The sequence below is a fragment of the Hyaena hyaena genome, unplaced genomic scaffold, assembly GCF_003009895.1.
Source record: "Hyaena hyaena isolate Hyena2069 unplaced genomic scaffold, ASM300989v1 scaffold_52, whole genome shotgun sequence".
Taxonomy (NCBI): Eukaryota; Metazoa; Chordata; class Mammalia; order Carnivora; family Hyaenidae; genus Hyaena; species Hyaena hyaena.
This window is the reverse complement of record NW_024080684.1, coordinates 417,375-438,626: the sequence shown is the minus strand read 5'-3', so window position 1 is coordinate 438,626 and position 21,252 is coordinate 417,375. Positions and strand designations below refer to the sequence as shown.

Genomic DNA, 21,252 nt, shown 5'->3' with positions numbered 1-21,252 from the left:
GTGTAAGAGTTGAGAAGCAAACCCCAGATTAGTAGATTCAAGGTAGAGATGGCTGGTAAGAAATCATTTGCATCAGTTAAAAGAGCCACACTTTGTCTTGGTTTTGTTTTAGATCTGCCAGCATCTCTTCATTTGATAAAAGAATTGCTATGGAGAATGTCTTGGTACGCAAAAATGCATTCACCCCAAAGATAGGACAAATTGTTTTGTATCATCGTCATTTAAAATGTATAAGCTTTATGGGGCACCTTGGTGGCTCAGTCAGTTGAGTGTCTGACTTCATCTCAGATCATGATCTCACAGTTCGTGGATTTGAGCTCCACATCAGGCTCTGTGCTGACAGCTTAGAGCCTGGGGCCTGCTTCGGATTCTGAGTGCCCCCTTCTCTCGGCCTCTTCCCCACTCACACTGTGTCTCTCTCTGTCTCTAAAAATGAATAAACATTAAAATTTTTTTTTAAGTAAAATGTATAAACTTTTAAAAAATTAAATCTTCAGGTGCGCCTGGGTGGCTCAGTCGGTTAAGTTTCCAACTTCGGCTCAGGTCATGATCTCGTGGTTCGTGGGTTCGAGCCCCACGTCGGGCTCTGTTCTGACAGCTAGCTCAGAACCTCTCTGACCCTCCCCTGCTCATGCTGTGTCTCTCTCTCTCTCAGAAATAAATAAAAAACATATAAAAAATTAAATCTTCATATGTTTATATAAATTTGAGATTGTGTGTTTTATATTAAACACAATAGATTCTTAAACAGAGATGATTTTGCTCCTCCACATGCACTTGGCAATATCTGGAGCCATTATTACTTGTCACAACAGTAGGAATAGGGTGCTATTGGCATCTAGTACATAGAGGCCAAGGGTGATGCTCAAGTGCACAGAACAGTGCCCCACGAGCAACAGCTTTCCAGCTCAGAATGTCACTGGTGCCAGCAATGAGAAATTCTGATCTGATCTAAAAAATACAAGCATTGAGGTTAAGCAGCTACATTTCTTGGAAAGGTCTCACGTTTTTTCTCTCTCTTTCTCATGTACATATCTACACACAACTCCTTTTTGCTACAGTTCTGGCACATGGTTAGCTAGAATGAAACTTGGAAATACAGAATTCTACATTCTTTCCTTTTGTTACTTTTTCAGTAGTACTTTGCTTTAAACTTAAATTTGTATAATTTCCATTAATGCTTTTCTGATTTTAATGTATATTTCTCCAGGCTTTTATTAAAATTAAGTCTTATAAGCCTGTGAAGTAGTGTTTGTCTTTGACATTTATTTTGATAACCTTTTTGGTGGCAAAGTTTTGAGATTTTGTCTAAAATTGGCATGTTTACTAGGGACTTTTTACTTGGAGGCAATTTGAGTTATACCTCATTTTTTTTCCTAAGTTTTCTGGTAAACGCAGCTATTTATACACTTCGTGTTGGGTTTTTTCTTCTTCTTCTTCTTCTTCTTCTTCTTTTAATGTTTTATTTATTTCTGAGAGAGAGAGAGAGAGAGAGAGAGAGAGACAGTGCGAGCACGGGCAGGTCAGAGAGAGAGGGAGACACAGAATCCGAAACAGACTCCAGGCTCCGAGCTGGCTGTCAGCACTGAGCCTGACGTGGGGCTCAAACCCACGAACCACAAGATCATGACCTGAGCTGAAGTCAGACGCTTAACCGACTGAGCCACCCAGGCGCCCCTACACTTCATGCTGTTTTAGTCCACAGTACCAAAAGCCAATTTTTAAATGTCAGAAATATAACCAAACTGATACTAAAATAACTAGTACTGAGTTTTGTGTTTTCTTTTGTTTTTAAAGTTTATTTTTGAGAGAGAGAGAGAGCGTGAGAGACAGACAGAGAGAGAGAGAGAGAGAGAGAGAGAGAGAGAGAGAGAATCCCAAGCAGGCTCCACACTGTCAGCACAGAGCCCTATGCAGGGCTCAAACTCACCAACTGTGAGATCATGATCTGAGCCCAAACCAAGAGTTGGACACTTAACCCACTGAGCTGTCCTGAGCCAACTTAGGTGCCCCCAAGTATTTTGTTTGTTTTTTATACAAAATGCTTTTGTATGTACTGATTCCTTTGAAGAAACATTTTAAAAGTTATTTGATTTATTCTTTTACCAATAAAATTTGTTTCTAGTATTTTTGTACAATTAAATGTACAAATACATTTGTACAAATTATGGAGCTTTTCATAAAGATTCAACACCTGTCTTTAAAAAGTAAACCTTTATTTACATAGATAAATGTTAAAATAACTTGCATGTAACCATTATAGACATAAAATGTCACACCCACCCATCTCCCATTTTCCATTTTTAAATCTAACCTATCCTGTCATTACTTGATCCAATTTCCTTCTTTTTTTTTTTTTTTTTCCCCAACTAGGGATTTTGCAGTAGGCTTGCATGTCTTATTTTTGCTTAATAACTTTTTTTTTGTTTCTTTTTACTAAGTCATTTAAGAATCCCATGAGTTCTGTGTGTTTCATCACTGAAGTTTTTAAGTGTGCTCATATATGCACTTCTAATATTATTCCTGAATGCTTCTTCTGCTCTTGAGGATCTAATTTAATGTGCATATTAAATATGCCAGAATTAAGTAATTAGGTTCTGCCTCTTTGAAGCTTACCTAATTCATACAGGCAGAAAAGAACACACTCAGATTCTTCTATTAGAAGAATACTGTGTCTTCATTTCTATCTCGAGATGGACAGCTGCCACTGATTAGTGGGTATTTCCCTGTGAAAAGCCTGAACTTCAGCCTCAGCCAGCATGCAGTTCTGAGTGTATTGCCTTACAGACTTTGCACAGGGAAAAGTAACTGTAACTTGGTTCATATTTGGAGTGCCCTCAGTGATTCATGTTTACCCTAAACTTTGGATAACTTAACCTAAAGATCAGGTGTCATGGTATTCTTCACTAGAAGTGCCAACTAAATGACTCACAAGCATCCTTACCGCTGAGATTGGGCTCAGGATGTTTAACATTGAATAGTCTTCTTGCTGCCCTTCTTCCATACCCTGTCACTCTAAGGCAGGAGCCTCAAAAATTACTGGAATAACCAGGCTTTGGTTAAGTTTGTCAAGAGCAGATTTGAGAAGGAGTCTGAGCAATCAAAAAATGTTCTCACTTTGAAGTTAAAGTAGATTTTTTTTAAAATAGTAAAATAGTCACCCAAAAAAGTAAATTACTCACATAAAAAAAAAAATGTTATCTTCCAAACCACTTGAAGTTTCCTGATACAAGTATAAAAGGTATGGTATTTAAGTAACTGTAAGCCTTAGGAAGTCTCCCACTCATAAACCACTCCCTGCCCCTGACATGTGTAACAAGTACAATAAAAAATTTTGTATGAGTTTACTCAATAAAGTGAGACTTGGGAATACATTTTTCTTTTTTACTGAGTAATTCACTTGAAAACTCTACTATCACCTCAAACTTAGCACATTTTCCTATAAAACTAGCTCTTCATAGTGACATTTTATTTTCTTTCTCTTTTTTCTTTCCTTCTCTCCTTTCTTTTTCTTTCTTTCTTTTCTTTTCTTTCTTTCTTTCTTTCTTTCTTTCTTTCTTTCTTTCTTTCTTTCTTTCTTTCTTTCTTTCTTTCTTTTTCTTCCTTTCCTTTCCATTTTCCTTTCCTTTCTCCTTTCCTTTCCTTTCCTTTCCTTTCCTTTCCTTTCCTTTCCTTTCCTTTCCTTTCCTTTCCTTTCCTTTCCTTTCCTTTCTCCTTTCCTTTCTCCTTTCCTTTCCTTTCCTTTCCTTTCCTTTCCTTTCCTTTCCTTTCCTTTCCTTCTTTCCTTTCCATTCTTTTCCTTCCTTCCTTCCTTCCTTCCTTCCTTCCTTCCTTCCTTCCTTCCTTCCACTTATAATCACTCTGTATTCTTTTCCTTCCATGATCTGCCTCTGATGAGCCTTCACCTCGTTCATTCATCCAGTAAATATTGAGTACCTCTTCTGCACTAGAGTGTTCAAAGTAACTGCAGGGTTTTTGCCTTCATAGGATTTAGAAGCATTTTCAGTTCTTACTTCATAATATGTTCCAAATCTACCTTTTTCTAATTATTTTACATCAAAATTACAGGCACTTCCTAATTGTTCTCCGATTCTGCTTCATCTTATAAATCGCCACCAAATTAATCTTCCCAAAGTATTTCTTAATAAACCTTCATTGGCTTTTAATTCCGTAAAATAATGAAAATATATTACTTTTTTTGTAATTTGACCATTGACAGCTCTTTCATAGCCACTCAAAATGTCTTCATACTGTGATTAGGTAGTAATATTCCCACTTTTTAGAGAAGAAGGTAGTTGGAAAATGGTAGAGCCAGGACTTAAACACTATCTTTTCAAAAGCCCTCAATTCTTTCTACCAGTATCAGACCTTTGCAACCAGGCCTTGAAGACCCTCTTACTCTCACCCTAGCCTCTCTTGCTATACTGATTTCTCACTGTTACTACACACACCTCCACTGTGGGCAGACTTACACACTTGTTCATCTTTGACTAAGGGTTTCCTACTTCTTGCTTGCATATGTTTGCGAAAGCAATATAGTTTGAGCACCTATTCAGTAATTATTAGGGAAAGAGTACTTTCTTAATAGTTAAAGTGTCATGCACACAAAAATAATTTCTCACTTTTTTTTTTTTACTCATTCTTTAACTCATTGTGTTTTGGACACTTTTCATTTAGTTAAACCATATATTTAAAGCTTTATTTTATTTTTTTAATTAAAAAAATTTTTTTAATGTTTTATTTATTTCTGAGAGAGAGAGACAGCGTGAGCAGGGGAGGGTCAGATAGAGAAGGAGACACAGAATCTGAAACAAGCTCCAGGCTCTGAGCTGGTAGTCAGCACAGAGTCCGACGCAGGGCTCGAACCCACGAACCATGAGATCACGACCTGAGCCGAAGTCGGACACTTCTGACTGAGCCACTCAGGCGCCCCTTTTATTTTACTTTTTTAGATGTTTGAGAGAGAGAGAGAGAGAGAGAGAAAGAGAGCGAGCAAGGGAGGGGCAGAGAAAGAGAAGGAGAGAGAGAATCCCAAGCAGATTGCCCATTGTCAGTGCAGAGCCGGACATGGGGCTTAATCCCACAAACCGTGAAATCATGACCTGAGGTGAAATCAAGAGTCAGACGCTTAACCAACTGAGCCACCCAGGTGCCCTGTATATTTAAGTTTTAAGTCTACTCTTCCTCCCCCCACCCTTTTTTTAGATCTACTTTTCTCACTTGTAGTTTTTTTTTCCTAAGTGGATTTTTTTTTCCCCTCTTCTTAATTCTTGGGCTTCTCATTCTCTTCATTCTTCCCCTATTTCTCTTTCTCCTTCCTACCCATTCTCTTTTTCTCCCTCCCCACTTCTAGCCCCTGAATTTATAATGGGAACTTACATATGATTTGTTATTTTTGCTTTTACATACATGTTTTGTGTCTAGCCAGATTAAATGCCTCTAGAGAACAGGATTCGTTGTTTTCATTTTTGTGTGTTTAGTACAATTTCACATATAAAGCTATGTTTTATATGGTTATTTATGCATGACTTTATAGTTACATGAGCTAATAAGGTACTTGAAGATGGATTAAAAGGTAATATATTATCCTTTATTACAGAGTGAAAAATTCGCCACTTAAACAGTCTCCAGGTTATCAGACAGAGCTAGTTATTCAGTTGGTCTGGGTGAGTGGAGAACCACCACAACAGATAACCAGCCTGGCCATCAACTCTTCCTATGGGTTGTGAGTATAATTTATGTGTTTCTCTGTCTCTTTGTAATGTTCCATACATTCTGTCATTTTTAAAACTAGAAAACGTGATCTTTATTATACCATCAATTAAAAGGTTGTATAACTTTAATTTCAGATCAGATTTAGTATTTGGAATATCCATCTTGTTTCAAATAGTTTACTCTTAATATGCTTATACTGCTTCCTGATGAATTGGGATAAAGGTTTGAAGTCGATAGACCATGTCCTGGATATACTCTCAGAAATGATTTCCTTTTAATACTCAGTATGATGGAAGTCTAACAACATGAACTCAGAAGACTTTGTTCTAAGCTGATTCTGTAAATGTTGAATCAAATCTGTATAATATCTTCTTGCTACTTTGAAAGTTCATTTGTATAAATTGTAAAAGCATAGTAATAATTTAATAAAGTATTTATACTACAGGTGTATTATCAATTCATGCCTTCAAGTATTTAGTATTATACATACTTTTTGTTATCACTTTGTAGACTGATAGAGTAATTTTGTTTGTTTTAAAAATCAGCATTGTGGTATAAGAGAAGCCACACTCTCACTGTGCAGTCCCAGGGCTGTTTACTGGTATGTGGGTCTTCTTCCTTGATGCTAGTGCTGGGGACTCATTTATCTTTCTTCTTCCTCCTGAAGCTACTATCACTCACTCTGTCTCTTGCCGTTGTGTACTCAGCTAAAACTGGCTACAGTCCGAGATGGTCTCCTTTCATGTCTTTGATTTTCTGCCCCGCAGGATAAGAACACAACATTTCTCCTGTTTAGTATTCCATTGCCCACAACCATAAAGAAAAGAGGGAATAAGAAAAGGAACCAGAAGGAAGTTTTAAAAGAAGTTGCAGATCAGTTGATCACAGGCTCATTGGGCTCACAGTTAACATTTCATTTAGCCCTTTTTGTATATTTTTAATATTTGAATTACTTGCCAAGATAATTGAATATGAAATCCATATTTAGAGCTTCAACTGAAAAACCTGATTATCTGGCTCATGTCTCCATTCCTCCTTGGCAGTAGTCAGCAGGAGTGGAGTTGAAGCGTTTCCTCTCGAAATGGGTCATACACTCCCCAGGTCACTATAGCCCTTGTATGTTAGCTGCAGAGCCCCTCCCTCTGTACATTTCAGTTTTCAACTCCTGGTTTAAGACCTCTTAAAAGAGTAGAATTCCTTTGTTCATAGTTGCTTGGTTTGTATCTCCTGACTTCTAATTGGAAAGGTATTTGGAGTACTCCAAAGGGAGACCACCAACATTTTAATGCTTTCTACTTTTATTCTTGACAGTAGGGATTACCAGAACTTTCCCAAAGGTATAATCCCCCACTTCCCTAGTGGAAAGGAATGTCCTTCCCTGAGCTGCTCAAAATGCCCTTAAGTAAAAAAAAAAAAAATGTCACAATTCCTAGGACAGGGATTTATGACTATAATCATGTTTTACTTCCTATGCCAACTTCTTTTTTAATGATATTGATTTGTAATCACTAATATCTGCAGAGATCTACACAGTTCCATGAGAAGGCATATACAATATATAACCTGTATTTTCATGTCTCTGATGGGCTTCAGTTTTAGAGAGGAATTTTGTGAAAAACCCATCCTTCTTCTTTTCAGCCTTAAAGACTACATTTTCTTATAATTATTTGTGCTAAAATATTTGCTTTTTTCCTCTTTCCAGGGTTGTTTTTGGCAATTGTAATGGCATTGCTATGGTAGACTACCTCCAGAAAGCAGTACTCCTCAACCTGGGCACTATTGAATTATATGGCTCCAATGATCCTTATCGGAGAGAACCCCGATCTCCTCGCAAATCTCGACAACCTTCAGGAGGTATTAAGAAAAAGTCTTGAGTTTTAGGATTTCTATAAATACTAAGTACTTCAGTTAGTAAATAGCTTATCTGACTTAGTCTATAGATGTAAACTGTCAAAAACTAGTAAAAGGTTAGAGCCTTCTTTTTTTTGTATTGTTGTTAGATTTTGCTTTTGTTTCAGGATTTTAATTAATGTTGGGAAAGAGCCACAGTGGCAAACTTCTTCAGCTAAATTATGATATGAAAATTTGTCTCATTATTGTGAAACAAAAGTTAATTTCAAAGTTTTGCCCCTTTTATTGTTAGGTATTATAAGACCAAAAATTCATTGTTTCAACTATTTAATTTAAAGGGATCATTTCCCATGTGAAAAAAAATATAAACGCAAAAGTGAATTTGAATTCTATGAAAATACAGATAGCCTTGATTCAGTGCAAACACAAATCCATTAATCATTATCTTTGTAGGATTCTTTTGTGTTTGCTAGGTCTAATTAGGTTTAAAATTAGTCTAATTTTAAATGTTTTCATATATCTAGTTGGTTGTCCATACCACTGCTCTTCACCACCACCACCACCCTTTTTTTAAACCTCATAGCACTGAGTCTCTGGCACTTGGGGTATATTAGTGAGGCCTGTGGCATTTACTGGCCTACAGGCTCCAGTGTCCTGAGGACCTGTTCAGCTAGACCAGGGATTGAGAGGAGCCCTTTCTCTGGCCGCCTTAGCCCTTTGCAGAATGCCAGTGTGCAGTGGGATGCTGGGAAACTCCAGTGTACACTTCTAACTCAGTCTCTCCGAATTAAAATCCTCCCTGAGCCTCATTTCTCATTTGCTCTCATGGCATAATTAGCTAATGCTACCTTTATCACTGTTCATGAGAGAGACAGAAGAAAAGGGTGATGGGATATAGACCTTACTGCCACTTTAGCTTGATGGTTGAACTTTCTTTTCCATTTTTGTTTTTGTGTGTGACCATTTTGTTGTGTGTTATCGTCAGAAATTTTCCCAGCCATACCATTCTAGTATCTTTGTCTCCTTTATTTTTCTTCTTTGCTTTTCATTGCCTCACTAAGGTGTGCTGATTGTGACTTCTTGCATGTGCGGCCTTTCTAGCTTATATTCTGAATCTGTGAAAAAGCTCCGTTCTTCCTTAAGTAAGTTATTTATTCCATGTCATGACACGTTTGTTTGTTGTCTGTAAAATCATTTCTTCTCATTTGTTTTTAAAAGAGCTTTTTACGCATTATATTTCTAAATTATATATCTAAATCATATCCTCATTACTTGAATTAACCCGTAATATGTATATGAAAACATCCATTAAAACGTTTGTGTCCCAATCCAGTGTTTTTAATAAAGCAAAAGAAACTAACATTTGGTGTTAGATAGTAAAATATTGTCATGATAGAGAAAACAAATACTTTTGGCAGTGTTAGCACAGACCTGTGTAAAAACTTGCCCCTAAAATCAATTTATCTTCTCCCTCATACCTCATCATAGATTCATAAAATTGCTAGAAATTAAATACCTAAACTAATCCAAGGGTAGAAACCAATTTTACCATGTAATTTCAAAAATATTTCTTTCTTGGGGCGCCTGGGTGGCTTAGTCCGTTAAGCGTCCGACTTTCCGACTTTCGCTTAGGTCATGATCTCGCGGTTTGTGGGTTCGAGCCCCACGTCGGGCTCTGTGCTGACTGCCAGCTCGGAGCCTGGAGCCTGTTTCAGTCTGTGACTCCCTCTCTCTCTGACCCTCCCCTGCTCACGCTGTCTCTCTCTCTCTCCTAGAAATAAATAAAACATTTAAAAAAAAATATATTTCTTTCTTAAATTCTATTGCATCTTATTTTATTCTATAGTAAATCCTGAAATATTATTTATATTATTGTTTGCTCTATTTGTATTGAAGAGCTAGATGTTTAGGCACAGGAGAACAATTTGAATTGTTTGAGTTGTTAAAATATCATTTTAAGATATTTACTTATGCTCAGTAGTAACAATATTTAGGATTATGTATTAAATAATATCAAAAGAAAGTTATTTTAAAATGTGAGTTAACATTTTAAGGAATTTTAGCCTTAATTCTAAAATACTATTATTGTTATTTATATTTCAAATAAAATTAAATGTGAAATAATAGATACTAAAATTATTTAATTGCATTGATAAAAATTATATTCTTGCAAAAAGGTGTATTTTATAATATGTTATGGAAGTATAGCCTAATTACCACCAGGTTCTTCAATTTTTTTTAACAATTAGTTTGGAAAAATGTTTTTAATACTAGTAGATTCTAATATATTTTCATAATGAGTAAGATGTCACTCATGAAATTATTTTATACGCATTACTGTTTGAGGGTTTTACAGCTGTGTTAAAATATAGTTGAACTGTACAATATTTTCGTAATAAGAATTATGAGACTGTTACAGGGGCAAATAATGATAAACTATTTTAGATATCTGCTGAAAGTTAATTATAAGAAAAGTGAAACAGGATAGTATGTGTTTTGTTTTGCTGGCCACTTTTTGACTCAGTGAAGGACCCAAAAGGGAAATTTCTATTTTAAATATAATTCTAAACCCCAAATAAGATCTGCTTAGTGATGTGAAAGTGATAGACCCATGAGAAAAAAGTTACTTAGTCTTGGAAGCTGATGATTATAAAGAAGGGAATTAGAGGGACAAAGCTATGCATGACTTTAAGAATGATATTTTCAAAAGTTATAGAGAAATGTCTCTGTAAATGAAGATTTGGGCTATATAGTTGCAGTTAGTTCAAGTCTTCAATATTCTCAGTAGAATAGAAAAAGAGAAATAGCTATGGAGCCCAGTATTACTAGTTGATATTTGTGTGTGTGTGTGTGTGTGAGTGTGTTGTAAGAAACAAAACACTATATAAGAAATGAGGGATATAATAAAGGATGCATAATAATTGTTGGATAAATCAGTAACTACTGTGTTGAATATAGGCAAGTTTTCAAAAAAGAAAGGGAAATAGCAAAATGTTTGGTTTCAATGAACTAAATAACTTTGTTTCTCAACCCTCTCTTAATGAGAAATTATGTTTCTGGAAAGTGTGGAAAAAATGAAAAGAAATGAAAATCTAAGCTACATTATTCATGCAAGGCAGACCTTGGTAATAAAAAGTGATAAAGTAATAAAAAGATCTCAAGAAAATTTGTGAAGAAAATTTGTAAACAGTACCCGAGTTTTCAAAGGTCAGATATTTTATAAATTATTAAATTTGATATACAAATCAGTCAGAATTCTCAAATGATTTGCACTCCTATTGAAATGCCTTGTGTGCATATTGAAAATCGAGCTATCAATTGAAGTCAGCAGGAATTCACTAAGTACTAAAAAGTACAAAAATCAGTGTTACTTTTTTAATCTTGAAACTACATTGATGGCTCGTTGACAATGCCAGTCAATGTTGGCAGCCTGTTGACCTAATGTTTCCTGATGTTAATTAGATATTTGATAAAGAATTCCACATATATTTTTTGTGAACCAAGCAGATAGAAGTGACCTAGTTCAGTTTGACAGTTGCAAGATTGATTAAACCAGTCAGCAAACTATGGTCCATGGGCCAGATCTCCCACTGCCATTTTTGCAAATACAGTTTAATTAGAACAACATCATACTTACTTGCTTAGCTGGCCCTAAAACCAATCCAGGCCTTCACATTTACCAATACCCAGATTAAACTGTGATATCTATCTAGTGGGTCAATTTGTAGCCTAATACTAATTTCTATGTGAAGTGCCTCAGTAGATATAGTGTGTCGAATAACACATGATTATGCTTGTCCTTAAAGACTAACTACTACATTTGATAGCAGAGTAAATACCCATAAAGATATTGGTAGGTGGAAATCATAAACCTCAACCATATACCATAGTCACATAGTATATACCACAGGATCATATACATCAATGTAGGGTTGGACTTTGACTTTTACCCTAAGCCAGATGGAATGAAAGGCCTAAAATTTCAAAATTGATTATTTTTATTCAGTATTAAGCTCACTGTAGTGCTAGAGTATATTAGACTATATTATCACTATTTATTATTGAGGTAAAATTGACACATAACATTATTTTAGTTTCAGGAATGCAATTTTAGTTTCAGGCATGCAGTGTACCAATTTGATATTTGTATGCATTGCAAAATGATCACAGTAAATCTAGTTAACACTCATCACCTTATATAGTTACAAAATATTTTTTCCCTTGTAACAGGGACTTTTTAAGATTTACTCTTAGCAGCATTCAGATACATTCATTCAGCATTCAGATAGATTCCACTATATCATACAAGTGAGATCATACAGTAATTGTGGTTTTTTTGTCTGATGTATTTTATTTAACATAATATCCTTGGGATCCATCCATGTTGTCACACATGGCAAAATTTTGTTCTTTTATGACTGAATATATTCCATAGTGTGAGTGAATGTATCCCCCACATTTTTATATACCCTATATTTTCTTTATACATGCATCCATAGATGGACCCTTAGATTGTTTCTGTATATCACTAATGCTTAAAGACCTGTTTTAGCATTTATCAAAAAGTTCATTTGGGCTCTGTGCTCACAGCTCAGAACGTGGGGCCCGCTTCAGATTCTGTGTCTCTTTCCCTTTCTGCCTCTCTCTCTCTCTCTCTCTCTCTCTCTCTCAAAAATAAACAGACGCTAAACAAACTTTGAAAAGGGGTGGACTGGGGGGCTCAATCAGTTAAGCATCTGGCTTCGGCTCAGGTCATAATCTTGTAGTTTGTGACTTCGAACCCCACATCAGTCTCTGTGCTGACAGCTCAGCGCCTGGAGCCTGCTTCAGATTCTGTGTCTCCCTCTCTCAAAAATAAATAAACATTAAAAAATGTTTTAAATTTTATTTTAACATTTATTTATTATTGAGAAACAGAGAGACGGAGCATGAGCATGGGAAGGGCAGAGAGAGGAGAAAATATTTCTTTAGAGCTCTTTTAAAAATGTATCTTAAAAGGAATAGTCCTGCAAGATTAATAATGTACAATGTATTAAATATTATGAATGTGGAGATACAAAATATTTTTTTAATTCAAAAATATTCAAGGCATATATTTGAGACATACTGAGTGTAAACCACTTTGAGGTTTGAGTTGAGAGTTCCTATGATGAAAAAATTACCAAATTTATTACCAAGTACTTATTTTCTCTCAAGAGGAATCCAATAGCAAGTCTATCATATACTCTCAAATTACTATTTTTAAACAAAGTCCTATTTTATGTCTAATGTCCTTGAAGAATAGCAAATCATCTCTTGGGAGTTTTATTTTTGCTTAAGTGATGACTACTATATTATTTTGAGGTGTTTTAATATCAAATGCTCCTATTTCCTATCTGAAGATTAGAGGGCCTGGTATCAGTGCCAGTACCGTCTAGTCACATACTGGTTTTTAAAAATGGGCAGTCGTTAAATGTGTACTGTAGATAGAAGATGAAATTGCACTTTCATAAATTTGTGTTGTGATTTCAGTTTTGATTTTGTTTTTAGCAGGTCTGTGTGATATTAGTGAAGGGACTGTAGTCCCGGAGGATCGCTGCAAATCTCCAACTTCTGGTAATTTGTTTTTTATTTCATTAATAATTATAATCTGCAGAAACCATTATAGTGTATCAAAATTCCTTTTTATACATAAGTACTTAAAATAACACCTACAAGAAACTTCAGCATCACATATTTATTCTAAAAATCATAACTTTTCTTTGCATTCTCATTAAGTGAAAAGAAATGCACTGGACAAAAATCCACACTTCTTACCTGGTTAAGAGTCATATAACTTTTCACTGGCTTTCTAACATTTACACTTTTTTAGGGGAAATATATTTTACTCCTCATCGTTGAATCAGATGGGTTAGTGAATCTACAATCTTGTCTTTGCTCTGAGCATGCCTGGTATCATCTGATAGAATAGTGCTCTAATTCTTGAAAAATGTCCACTTAAATATTATCAAAGATTTTTAACATTTATAATCTAGTGGTGACTGTAGACAGAATAATTATAAACTATGTGGGTTTTTTGGTCAAAGTGATATTTGATATAATTTTATAGCTATATTATAGCTTTTTTTGTCCATATTATATAGGTCTTTATGTGGTCTATGTATATATTAATATTTCAGTAGAACATAATTTTTAGTACTTTTTCAGTCTCCTTAAGATTAAGAGGACCCTGAATTGATTATTATTATTTTCAGTGGATAGAAACTTTGCCAGTCTTTACTAAGATCCACTTCCCAATTTTAACTACCATATTAAATCATTACAACTGGGAATACTTATCAGCTTTCTACTGAAAAGATTGTTCTTAGCATACAGCAACACAGTTCTTAGATAGATTTGGATCCTTCCATTGCTGGTTCTGCTACATCAGAAATAATCTTAAGCATGGGAAAGTATTAAGAAGTGCATTTTACTTTACTCCCTCGTATTTCAGTTTAGCATTTTATTAGACCTAGAACTGTAAAAGTTTTGTGGTAATTTTCTTTTTGAAATTGTGTTTTCCTAATATTCCACAAGTTATATACTTTCTTAAGTTATATCCACCTTCTGGTTTTCTTAATCTTTAAATTTCATGTTTAAATTTACTCATTACTGAAACATGGAGCCATCAGAATTATATAATTAGCACCAGCTGTTAGTCTGAACATTGGTACAGTCAAGTCTGAGTGATATGGAACAAGTAATTATACTTCTGATCTCACAGAACTAGAGTTATTTCTGAATTTGGAATTAAGAATTATAATATCTTTCCATTGTTGCTGTTCTTTGTCCATCTACTACAATACTCTTCTGATCTTCTCACCTCTCTAAAGGCCATGTGAACATCATTGTCAATATGTTAAGGCTATAAGCCAAATGGAATAATTTGGACATGTAAATATATTAATTCTTATTATATTAAATGACCATCAAAACAGTTTTAACAAGATTCAGCCCAAATAAATTTATATTCCTCATTATCCTAAGCCAAACTTTCAACAGGTATATACATCCATCAGTTTGGAATAACCAAAAAGAGGTATTTATCAGTAAGTATTTAAATATATTAAAATCTAAATATATAAATATAAAAAGTATGTGAAAGTAAAAACCCTCCAGATCTCTCTCTTTGTACCTGAGGAATTCAAACATTGTTGAACATTTTCAAATATTTTATGCTTTTTGGTCCATGTGAAAGGACAATATAGTTTTAGCATACAGATGATATGGTACTGGGTATTGTTTCGAGTGAGTTTGAACTGCAAAGTAAAAATTGAGACTGCAAAAATCATTGATAAAACACAAATTCTTATCTTAGATATAAAACTTTATTCAGTTTATAGTCTTTGATTATGTTCTGAAAGATATAAGAATTTCTGAAGAATTATATCCATTCCTGCATATCAGGAAAGACTGCTTTTACATAAAACATATCAAATTCTAGTAGATAGTAGTTGTGCCTGAAACGTGTTTCATAGAGCAGGAGATAGATGACCTTCATGCATACATACCAAAACATACAATAGAAACTAGAATAAAGTTCTGGAAAAATAACCCTTTGACGTTGTATTCTTAGAACTGTGTCTTTCACTACTTGTCCATTTTAAATAGTTAATAGTAATTTTTGCTACCCATCTTGGGCCAGTTGTCTTACTCTTTGCACATTTGTAACTTTTTTGCCTTCATTGCTGTTAGTATTCCAATAAGGGAATAAAGGGATAATTTAGTATCCTTCCTCTCATCAATACATGCAAATTCTACTAGTTTAGAATGGTCAGAAAAGGAAAACGGAGGAGGGAAGTTTGAGGTGAATCAAGGAACCACAAGGCAATCATGTTATTAAAACCATGGAAAGTACTCATTAAATTACTAGCCTCAAATACTTTCTTCATTGTGGTAGGATATCTATTTATACAATATAGACTATTACAACCAATATGGTTAATAGAAAACAATGTATCTATAAGTAAAAGAGATGTATAGAAGTGGGAAGTTCAGGGAGTCTCTTATAAATACTAAGAGGTCCCCTATTATAGAAAGAAAAGTAGCTATACGTTTTTTATCAAAATCAATGTGTTTATTCAAAATAATAATATAATGAAGAGAAACTTTTTTGAAAAGCATTTAAATCCCATAATCAAAATTGGTGATCTCAACAATTTAGCTATTCAGCATCAAAGCTCTATTTAAAAAGTATCCTGAGAAGATCTAAGCTGTGATTATAGTTTTCCTTTTCCATTTGTTTTTAAATAAACCAGCAGTCTCTCTGAAGTAGAATATTAATTCTGTCATCCTGAATTAACATAAGAAATAACGTCTTCCATTTGCATTTGATCTCTGTTTCAAAGAACTCAGATTTCTTCACTGAGCACTTTAATAATATTGGAATTTTGTTTTTAGTACTGCATCAAAAGTGTGTGTGTGTCTACACATATGTGAAAATGATCAAAACATCTGTTAAGTTATTTCAGTTTGTAGAAAGCACAGGGCCACATCGACCATGATGTAAACACTGCCTTCAGGGGTTGCCATGTACCCTTAAACCAAAAAAAAGAAGAAGCTGTAGATAAGTCCTATGTTTATTTTATCATAGTTATTTGGTAAATATATTCAAGTGAAATATGCTGAAACCATTTTTAGAATTTTGACCAAAATTCTGGCAACCAATGATAGGCATTTTCAGTTAGGGGAAAATTAAGTCCACTTGCTAATTTTACATTTATGGCTTCTGGTTGCCCATTTTTGTGTTGGAAATAAGTAAAAAACATTTTTATAATTTGATACTCATATTTTGATGTGTTATCTAACTATTGCTCTAAGATGAAATATATCACATAAAATAAGTATTAATAATTTTTTTTACATTCCTGCGGCTAACCTCTTATGACCATTGTCTTCTTTGAAAACCAAATATATCCATCTCTACTCCTGAAAATGTTACACTGAGTTCAGTGTTACTTATGTGATATTTTTTGATACAGGCTTTATGAGGATGCATAAATGCTATTTAGCAAAAATAACCTGGTTTTTGAAGAGTAATCTTTTAAGGCTATTATAGAAGTAATTGGATACTGCCATGTTGACAAGTTTTACTTGGTCCTTGCAGAGACTTCCAGGATATTTTCCACTTAGCTGAAGTATGATTTTGTCAGGGAACGGGAAGTCAAACTTTGATCTTATTTTAAGGTTTAGTACTTTCAGTGGGATGAAGAAGAAAAATCAGTGCAGAAAAACTTTTTCGTTTACTTCCAGTTACGTTCTAGGCATTGGCTTCTATTAGAAAAGCTTTATTCATTGCACAAATGTTTACTTAGAGATTGCTGCATACAAATTACTCCACTGAATGTGCAGGGGGTGCAGAGATGAATCAGATGAGGGCCTGGTGTTTTAGAAGTGCAGTGCAGTGGAGAAAGGACACGTCTGTAAACTTAAAATATGAGGTATTATGTGATGAACATCATAAGTGAAGTACACAGACAAAGAGTTATTAGAATTCAGAAAGAGGGAAGTGATTTATAGTGAGGCTATTGTGAAAATTTATGGATGAGATCATTTGAAATGTGCTCCTATAAAGAATAGATCATTTAATAATAAAAGTTGTCAGAGTACTACTTAGGATTACATTTATAAATAAAACATTTATGTTAGAAATTCAAGAATATAAAAAATTACAAACACTTTAAGGAAAAGTCAAAATTTTAACTGTAAAAATATTAGATAAACTTATTGGAAGTTGCAGCTGGAATAAAATTAACTATTTCTTACCTCATTAAACGTAAGTAAATATTTGAACACACCTAAAATTATAAGTATTGTCCTCAGCATTTTAAAGATCTCTATCGTAATAGTAGAATTTATATGTGATTTTAACATGTGTATCTAGAAAGCTAACTCTGAAGTAAATTTTGTCCGTATACTTCCTGCACAAGATTCTTAGTTCTAGATGAACCTTATTCAGTTAAGTAATATTGAAGAATTTTTGCATTTTCTTTCAGAAACCGTTCATTGCTGCTTATATTGTTCTTTATCTGTTCTCTAATATATAATATATACCAAGATTTTTCCAAATGTTTGTAATTTATGGAGAGATTACTATAGATTAGAATTAATATTTATATATTAAGGAATTCTCTCCCATGAAAGATAATGCACTACTGATTGCTATTCTGACTTTAATATTACAAGAATTGTTATTGATTGTATGCATGACATTTCCTTGTGGCCAATAGTATGAAAGCTTATTTTAGAGGTTACCAGATTATTTTGTTTGTACTTTTCTCTGTGACAACTCAGTGTTTGTGACTGACTCTGTGCCTGTTCCTTCCATTGTCTTCATTTGTGTAGGTTCTTCATCACCACACAATTCAGATGATGAACAAAAAATGAATAATTTTATAGAAAAGGGTATAGTATCTTTATTTTAAAGTATTTTCTTTTAATTATGTTTAATTTTAGTTTACTTTGAATAGATTTTGACATTTTATATCAAAATATTATTTTCAGTGAAGACCAAAAGCAGAAAGTTTTCCAAGATGGTAGCCAGTGATATAGGTAGGAAATAGAAATTTCTCTTTTGTTTCTAATCCTTGCTATATGCAATGTTACTCAACACCAGAAAATGATCTTTTGCATTGCATTTTGTATATATTAATTTGTTATTTCTATGCTAAACCATAATCTCTTGGGCTGTTTCTTCTAAACTCATTGGGGCAATAATTATTAAAAATCAGTTAAATTGGGGTTGCAGTTTTTCCTGACTTATGATGTGAATAATTCTGTTTTTATTTTTGCTTTATTTAAAATAAAGCAGGGTTCAATTTATGCCATAAATAGTACAGTTTTATACCAAATTTTGAGATCTTTTTCCTTTACAGTTTTTGTTTGTATTTTCTTCTACCATTTTTCCATCCTTCTCGAATTTTTATAATCCCCAACATCAAGGAAATGGTTCTCTAAAATATTGACTCTCTTATTCTGTAATCCGCGCCACCCTGAGATAAATGGGAATTTTCTAAAAGTTCTTCCCCTAACCCTCACAAGTAAAAATGAGTGATGGGGAGTATTTTATATTAATCTCTTTGACTGTTTTTATCAATATACTTTGAAATGAATTACCCAGTCTAAGATTTTCAAAGTTTAAAATTGGAAGACAAAATATATAATCAAACTTTGGGGATATAATCAAAGTCCCCAAATGATTTTTAGTTGGCCATAAAAATTTGAATATTCTCTGAAGATTTTTAAATGCTTGAGAAGTACTGTTTTACAAAAGAGTAAATTTAATCTTTGATTTAAACCCACAATTTTTATTATACTGTTTTTTTGTTATTTATTTTTTCCGAAATGCCTATCACATGTTCCTTCAGTTATATTAAATGAGGTGCATTTCTGGGCAGCTGAAATAGATTTACCTTTTCTCAACTGATAAAGTTTAATATATAGTAAAATTGAATTTCAAAAGTTCTCAGAAGTAGCGTCTATATTGTCTGCATGTTGTAAATTGAACCCTGTTTAGTCAAATTAACATGGGCTGACTGTTAGCACCTCTGGTCATTTTTTAAATAAGATGGTTTACTCTTGGGCAAAGGGCTCTTCATATATGGGGAATTGATTATCTCTTTGTGGTTGTATAGTAAATTGGTCGGTAATAGTTAAATCACTTTAATCATGTACTAGCACTATCAAATAATACTTTTTCAACCAAGTTTTTTATAGTATATTTGTCTTAATAGAACTTACTGTCATAAAATGTAAAAAGTCATAAGAGACTTTCTTATACACACTTTTTCAAAGAACTTTTAGAATTTAATTACTTATTAATTTTACCTTACATGAAAGGAACTTTCTATATAATTACGTTTTTTTTGAATAATTTCTCTGTCTGAGTTTTGATCCTATATTTGCTTTTAACTATGTGTTGACTGGCTCTTCTGTTTTTTCTGTTTTGAATAGAACATGTAACATGGAATATCTAAGCTTGAATATTTGAGAGTTTTCAATTAACACATTTCTTACGACTAAGAACATTACTGGAAGGATAGTTCTTTGGTAATGTTCTTGCTTTTTATGTTATTGGCAAGTTTTTCTTTTTGTCATGACTGTTTTTATATTTATATTTTTTAGGAAACATATTAACTTTATTCACCTTTTCAGACTTAGGTTAGTTACACAATGATACGTAATTATTTTACGTTTTCAGAAACTACTGCTCTGTCTCCTGTGTTCTATATAATTTTGTTTGGTGGTAATCTTCCAGTAGAGTTTTTAATCCCAACATATTTACAAGAAAAGCTCTCAATTTTTCTTTCATTTGAATGGAGGCTGCTCCATTTTAGACTGTAAAGTTTTTACAATTAAAAAAAAAGTTTATCTTCCTACATTAGTCTAGTTTTGTAATAAGAGTTTACATAAAATATGCTATTGAAAACACAATAAAATGTCAGTGAAACATTGGGGTAAAAAAAAAACCTCCTAGAATTTCCTGAAGACCTCTCTGTCCAGATGTGTTTTCTGTGTAAAGTTTATGGTGTCAAAAGTGCTAGGATTCCTTGAGCATTCTGAGCACAGTGTTCCCTCTCGTGCAGTCCTCTACTGGCTCTGAAGTTCCCTGAGCCTCATCACATTACCACTTCTCTTCCTCAGCCTACAAACATTTATAGCTTCAACTTGAAGTTATTCAGTGGCCTCATAAGGGAAGGTGTTAAGAATTAAGGCTAGCCTCCCCCCACCCCCCCAAGATCGACAATGGTAAAAAAAAAGCCACCTCGTGTGGAAGACTGGCTGAATGTCTTGGTTCTGAAACTTTGTTTCTGAAGTTTCATCTTTTCTTTGAAAGTAATTGTTGCAGATATTGGAGGAGTAGGGTGCAAAATGTCATTCTTACTTTAACAATCTAACCCAGGCTTGGAAAATCAACTCCTTACAGCTGAGTTAGCTGAAATGATAACAGTATTTTAAATATATATATATATATATATATTTAATTTATATATTTATATATATAATATTTTATTTTAAATATATATATTAAGTATATGTGTATACTTAACAATTACAATTTTTCTGACACTGTGTCCTTTATAAATAATATTTCTTATTTAATCCATTCAGTGTAACTACATTGAGCTACTTACTATTTCTCTCTTTCACAGAAGGGGAAACTGAGAGGTAGAGTGTAAGTAATAGATCTTTTGGTTATGTATCTAGCGAATGATGGGGCCAGGATTTACACCCAGTTAGTCTGACTTCACTGTCCTTTCAATACTGTGTTATATTACCTCTTAAGATAATTTACTGAAGTCTGTTAAGGTTTCAAAAACAGATCTGCTATGTGATTTGCAACAAGATATTCTAGTTCTAGCCCTGTTTTATCTATATAGTAACCTAGAAAAAAGGTGGCTCATGTTACCTTCTGCCTTAGCACCAGATCATGGTTGTCATCTTGGTGCCTCTCGCCCAAATGTAATACACTGTGTCTGGAAGTCTACCTTTCTCAAAGCCCAGACTCAAGGAAAGGAACTACAGCAAACAGTAGAGTCCCCTAACCCATCTACCCAAATCCCAGCTTCTTTGTCTCTTAGCTGACAGCTAAGTTAGGTAAATGACTGACAGTGACTTCCATGTTCATGCATAAGAACAGCAGCCTAAAAGGCATAACTTTAGCCTTAT

At 33.7% G+C, this 21,252-nt stretch overlaps 1 protein-coding gene across 3 annotated transcripts in view; it reads left to right on the top strand.

The window, feature by feature from the left end:
* Positions 1-21,252, top strand: part of STXBP5 (syntaxin binding protein 5) — a 160,739-nt gene that overhangs the window by 99,841 nt on the left and 39,646 nt on the right. The window contains exons 17-21 of one of the 3 annotated variants that reach the window (XM_039230882.1): positions 5,600-5,725; positions 7,418-7,569; positions 13,099-13,161; positions 17,929-17,988; positions 18,088-18,135. In XM_039230882.1, the coding sequence (XP_039086813.1) occupies positions 5,600-5,725; positions 7,418-7,569; positions 13,099-13,161; positions 17,929-17,988; positions 18,088-18,135 (449 nt within the window). Of the gene's footprint in view, positions 1-5,599; positions 5,726-7,417; positions 7,570-13,095; positions 13,162-17,928; positions 17,989-18,087; positions 18,136-21,252 lie in introns of all 3 variants that reach the window. The other 2 variants (XM_039230881.1, XM_039230883.1) reach the window with 2 other exon arrangements.